General features: G+C 38.7%; 1 protein-coding gene across 1 annotated transcript; it reads left to right on the plus strand.

Annotated features, from left to right (window-relative positions):
- The first annotated feature begins 113 nt into the window (after positions 1 to 113).
- On the plus strand, positions 114 to 5,595 carry odr4 (odr-4 GPCR localization factor homolog). The gene is made up of 14 exons (XM_072440910.1): positions 114 to 270; positions 489 to 592; positions 697 to 801; positions 860 to 952; positions 1,052 to 1,158; positions 1,239 to 1,275; positions 1,473 to 1,616; positions 1,684 to 1,779; positions 1,911 to 1,958; positions 2,065 to 2,184; positions 2,250 to 2,346; positions 2,900 to 3,112; positions 3,715 to 3,768; positions 5,487 to 5,595. The coding sequence occupies exons 2-14, from the start codon at positions 494 to 496 to the stop codon at positions 5,555 to 5,557; spliced, it is 1,284 nt and encodes a 427-aa protein (XP_072297011.1). The 5' UTR covers positions 114 to 270; positions 489 to 493; the 3' UTR covers positions 5,558 to 5,595.
- Positions 5,596 to 6,311: the final 716 nt, after the last annotated feature.

Consider the following 6,311-nt stretch of genomic DNA (forward strand, 5'->3'; position numbering starts at 1 on the left):
TTAGTCAAGCTGTAAAAACAGACTCAAATTGGTGAACACGTGCGTCAAAATTATCGCAGGATATACACACGATTTTAAAATCGTATTCCAACTTGATTGACCTACGTAAACTACGTGCGACGGAAGTACACAGACGCTCAAAGGATTCTGGTAAAAGTAGTTTTCCTGCTTTGCTGACGAACCCACCACGAACCGCCAGCTGGCATGAATAAAGCACTTTTTGGAGGATTATACTGAGTTTTTCATCGTAGTCAGTATCTTAAATTAAAGGTAAGCGTTCAGAAACACCATTATACTTTGTGGTGTGAGTCTGTCTGGTTGTTAGAGTTGAATAATTACTATTTTAATCATAATTCAATCACACCACACTGACAGTGAGAACACGTTGCAAGTCTTATTGTAATGTTTTACAAGGCATTTAGCATCACTTTTAGTAACATAAATAGATGAATGTTAACAATGAGCTTGTTTGTGGTCTTTCTGTCTAGAAAACATGGGTCGTGGGTACATTGTTGAAGAAGCTGTGGAGAGTTACTTGTCTCAATTATGTGAACTAAAATCCACTACAATCACAGGCTTGCTTATTGGACAGGTACAATTATTTTTCATAATACTGTAATGCATTATTAACTATTAATTGAATGTAATACAATAAAACATGTTTAATTATTGTTATTGTTGTTGTTATTATTACAGAGTTCCGCTCAAAGGGATTTTATAGTTATGGCTTCGAGAACACCTCCAAAGCAGTCGCCTGGAGAGTCTTTGGATAAAGAGTGGGTCATGGAACATGCCCGCCAGGTAGAATTTGCTTTAACACTAACATGTGATGTGACTTTAACTTTTTGATGGCTCGTAGGTATCCCGGATGCTTCCTGGAGGTTTATCTGTTTTAGGAGTTTTTATAATCACTGAAGCAGATGCCAAAGACACACAAACCACTCTGCGACAGGTAAACAATCTTTGCATCTGCCTCGGTGCTATTTACAACACGATCGGTATGTCTCTATATGAAAGTCAGATGATTATATCCATTTGTATTTGTGTGTAGCTGATATTTTTTGTGGAAAACCTAATCTCCTCGGAGCGATTTTGGAGTCCAGCAGATGACGACGTCACAGATTGTGTGACTTTGCATATTAACTCCAAAACAAGAAAGTATCCTTTTTCATCACAACGTTGCTGGTCTCATAAAGGTCACTGTAGACAAATGACAGGTTCTTAACCAACCATCACAGAACAGTGTGCAGAACCTTTGACGTTAAAGACCCAAAGGTTAGTATTTGTTATTTCTTCACAAAATAAGCATGCAGTTATGTGGTGGTCGATGTTTTGGCCTTCACAATGAAACCAGTCATCTAAATTCCATGAGTTGATCACAGACGCATAGCAGAAAAGAATAGTCTTGCTTATGGGATAATTGTGTTCCTGTATGGGCTCATGTCTCTTCTTGTATACTCGCTGCGTTTCAGAGTATGGCGAAGCCTGCTGACTGGAAGTATCAGTCTGGAGTGTGCTCATCGTGGATCACCGTGTCCTGTTGTTTAAATGTCAACATCCACCTCCCACTACCACCTGGACAAAACACTCCAGAAACAATGGAGAAATGCATTAAGGTTTGAATTAAAATACGCTACACTATAAAACAATGCAATGCAGATATTTCTAAACTTTTGATTTTAGGATGAACTTCATGTCTGGGCTCAGCAAATAGAGAGTGGAATGTGTTTGCTCGATGGTAAAAAGTTTCCAGATGATGCTGAACTCACGACAGGACAGGTGTGATATTAAACCCTTTAAAAATTGTGATTATTTCTTATTGGTTGAAAAAAAGATTGTATGACGAAAATGGATTATGCTGATACAAATGAGTCAGATTTAGTTCAAACTTCTGTCCCATGTGTTTGCAGAGGAGGAATGCAAAGCAAGTGTACACGGTTCAATTGTTAATTTCTCCGGTAAGAATTTGTATAACGTTACTTTTAACAGTAAAGTGCGTGGACGTTTTATGCGGTTTTCGTGACACATTGCATTATACACATCGCTGTGTCTTTTTGAGTGCAGTGTGAACGGAGGATGAGCGATGTGGTGCAGATTTGTGGAGGCAGTGTGTCCATCAAGGGAGCTGTCCACAGTCGAGCTTATGTCCACAGCAACAAACCAAAGGCTAAACTCGCTGAAAAGGTAAACGACATATATGAAATTTGATCAAAAACTGTGAGATTATTTTGTTGAATACTTGATTGCAGATGCTAAAGAGGGATATTATCTCTACGGTGGCCTCAAGGGTTCATATGCTTTTGGAAGAGCTTGAAACAGCAGAGGGACAAAACAACAACGTGGCAGGTATTATTACACAGGGCTTAACTGTACACATTTTTAACAAACTGCAAATGAGGTCAGGGTTGTGGGTGTGTGAGGTCAGCCAATCCATGAGAAGGGAATTAGGCTTGTGTACATAAATACTATTACCAATTCTAGAGTTTTTACAATTGGGTATTTTCGAGTGCAAGTGTATTTTAGTATACAAAAAATATGCTGGTTAGGAAGTGTGAGGGAGAGATGAGAATCACTTTCTTAGAAACGTTGACACTTGCAAATACACCACATCAAAAGTGGGACATAAACTGGAAGTAAATATGGAATAAACCAGGACTTGAACAGAACCAAAACAAGTTTTCAGTGGAACAAGATTAGGCTCAACCTTAACATAATCTCACCTTTTGAGTCTTCAACATAGAGGTTTAAGCAACACAAAGTACTTGTTTTATTAGCCCAGTTTACAGTACAACTTTTCATGTTTGGCAAGTTTCTGACCCTAGTTTAATCATTGCCTCTTGAGTTTTTTTTTTTTTTTTACTGTAATATGATGGACGACATGTTTTTTCCTTCCCTTTAGTTGAACTCCACATCCCCAAGCGTATCTTCTGTCCCGTGAAAGGGAGGGGTCCTGTTTCTGTTTGTGATTATCAGTTCAGTGACGAGGGACCCTCGGAGGCGACTGAGCGACTGAAGGAGATGCTGGACCTTGATGCAGCAGAAGAACACATCGACACAAGTCAAGAAGTCACACCTGAAAATATTAGCACAGAAACTTCAGACACCAAAGCGGGTGGGTGAATATTAAAGAACTTCATATTACTGTACTACATTCATATTCAGGGACAAATTCAAGTTAATGACATAAACGGCCAGATACAAAAAATGTATAATTATTAGGTTTATAGGTTGAATAGAAACAAGGTGTTTTTTTAGTTTTTACTATAGAAAGTTGATATAGGGACCTGTGTTGCCAATTAGCCTTGGTTATATAAATAAACCTGCATCAGATTACTATAGGTTTTTGTTGTATCTCTCCCTATCAAATAAACAAAAAATGTATTATCTGAATAATCACAATTATCGATTTATATTCTCATTTTCTCAAAAGTCTAACTTTCTCAAAATATTGTAAAACTGTTCTCTTTTTTTTTGTCCAAGAAAATTTACCAAAGAATTCACATTTATACACATCTATGTATTATTATTATTATTTTTATATCATTTTTTGGCTATAAAGAACAAGTACACTTTGACATTTCCTGCCATTGATAAAATCCCTGTAAAAGTGTGTTTAATGCACATTATCTTTGCGTCTGGTTTAGACTTTGGACTGTACATAAATGCTTCATAACAGTGACACCACAATACAGATTTTTTTTTTTTTTTTTCCAGAACCCCTTCATGAAAAAGTTGAAGAGCCTACACCCCAAAGGAACAACTATATTGGTAAAATACTTATATTTGCTTTGTGATATAATCATTTTGGGGGAGGGGGGAATGATCCATTTTTACAAAGGCAGCCTGACTGATAATAATTTAAAAAGAAACTGGGAATTTGCCTATTACTCATCCTCACTCTCTCTTGCTCACTTACTTTCATGCAAGCCCAGGAGCAGAGTCAGGCACATGTAAATCAGCCAACACAGAGAAATCAAGGACAGCTTCAAAATGCTACATGTTTTATTATAGTCAGATTCATATTCACAGAGATATTAGTCTAATGAGGAAGTGAATTTGCAAATGCAAAGATGCATGTAAGATATTCCTTTATTGTCCCACATGGGGAAATTTCATTGGTGCAACGCAGGTAGATACAGAGGTAGATACAGAAGAACAGATCACTTATAGGAAGTCTGAAAAACACTTTCAGTAGAAGATCTCCTATAAATAAATAAAAACTCCCATAGACAAATAAATAAATAAATACCATTGCATGTGATCCCGACAGTAATTGCACATGAATATGTGTCACGACAGCACATAGATTGCACATGAATTTCACAGTAATTGCACATGAATTGCACATGAATTCCAACAGCAATTGCACATATGACAGAATTGCACATCAGTATTAGGTTAGGTCAGTATTGCGACGGGATAACGTGACGATCTCCGGGTAAGACGACTGTTCTCCGCAGTTTCATGAGTTCCTCCTTTGTATAAACGCGGTACGGCGCAGGCCGGGGGGCGGGGCCGGAGCCGGGGGGCCCCCCGGGGGGCGGGGCCGGAGCCGGGGGACTCAGAGCCAAGACACATCGCAACGACACGACGAAAACACTCAATCCAGCCGAATAAAGTCGAAACAAGTTGAATTAAAGCGATTCCAGTGCGTGTCCCGATCATTCGTGAAGTTCCTCTTTCATATAAACGTGTATATAAACGTGTACCGACGACACGCCGTACTTTAGCGCGGCCGGAGGGCGCGGGGGGGGGGGGGGCTGGTGGGCTCGCTCGGAGCTAGCTCACGTCACAACAACACAACGAACGCAACGAAAAACGCTCAAATCCAGCCGAAAAAAGTCAAAAACAGTTGAATTAAAAAAATATTCCAGCGCGTGTCCCTATCGTACAGTAAAATAGAAAAAAATGTACTAACTATATTTACAAAATATAGGAGATAAAGCACAATAAGTGTGAGAAAGAAGAGAGAGCGTTTACACCGGGCTGCCAGCTGTACCAGCGCCTTATCATGTGACACTACGGTCAGTATTTTATAACCCGCCCCGCAATGAAATGACAATTTCTTGACCCGACAGGTAAGCAAAATGGGTCCAAATAGTGGCACTATTTGTTTGTGTGTGCTCATTTCAGACTTCAAAGGTCAGAGGTCAGTAGCTCCATAAGATAAGATAAGATAAGATAATCCTTTATTGTCCCCATGTGCTCTGGTCTGTGTCTGTCTCTAAACTAAAGGGCAGTGAGCAGAGGTGTTTGTGTGAGCAGGGAAATGGACCCTGCTGTGTTTCAAAACTTTGAACCAAAATTGTACTGTGGATGTGTTAGAGGGACAAACACACAGACCTATTAAAACTGTTATGTAAAATGTATCTAATTATGTGATAATCTTACTATTTGCATATATTAAAAACAAAACTTTCATAGCAAAAACAAAACGTGCATGGACAAAATAATAATAACTTTTTTTTTGTTTTTCATTTGTCTAGGTGTTGTCATGGCCTCTGCGGTGGCATTACTCGCCAGCGCTGCGTCACTACTGTACCTCACTGATGCTTAACACACCGTCCACAATAAAGAAAAACCTGAATTGCTTAATTGCATTTTAGTAATTTGAGTCACGGTTTTGCCTGTTTAAGAATCATGGAAACATTACAGTTACAAAATAGAGCCAGAAAGTATATGTAGACACTAACATTTGAAGTATTTGAAGTATCTGAATATACTGTAAATAAAATAAAATCACATAGGATCACAATAGAACAGAACACTTTTAGAATTGTCATTATCTACATGAGAACTGAATAGAAATGATAATAATGATAAATATAGCCACAAGCGGCAGTGATCGGCCCTCACCACGCGGCCCCCCGACAACGCAAGAGGAGTGCGCCCGAATTTTCCTTTTATTACACCAACTGCAGAGTCTGACGCTATCGAGTCTTCTCCCCTTTGCTTTACATTTAAAGGGAAAAAGTACGTGATACTTAAAGATTTTGATAACGTTTGATGGCAAACTCCTGAAATGAGTCTCACCAAATTTCAGGTTAATCGGGCTATCGCCCAAGTATAAACTGTAAGCATATTCAAATCTCACAGATTTTGCGATTTTTCCATGGTTTCCCAGGTTTTTGTCATCGCTACGGCTACGCCGTAACAAATATGACATGGAGTCTCATTGACATTTTTGACCGGGATGCCAAAATGACATTCTGTGCCAAATTTCTTAAAATTTCGAAAAACTAAATATTTTACTCTCCATATAAATGTAATTTCATTCTGGGGGGCTATCACGCCAAATGAATTTGTTTCAC

The sequence above is a fragment of the Eucyclogobius newberryi genome, unplaced genomic scaffold (genome assembly GCF_026437365.1).
Source record: "Eucyclogobius newberryi isolate DKJ021-1_F unplaced genomic scaffold, fEucNew1.0.hap1 SCAF_12, whole genome shotgun sequence".
NCBI classification, from domain to species: domain Eukaryota; kingdom Metazoa; phylum Chordata; class Actinopteri; order Gobiiformes; family Gobiidae; genus Eucyclogobius; species Eucyclogobius newberryi.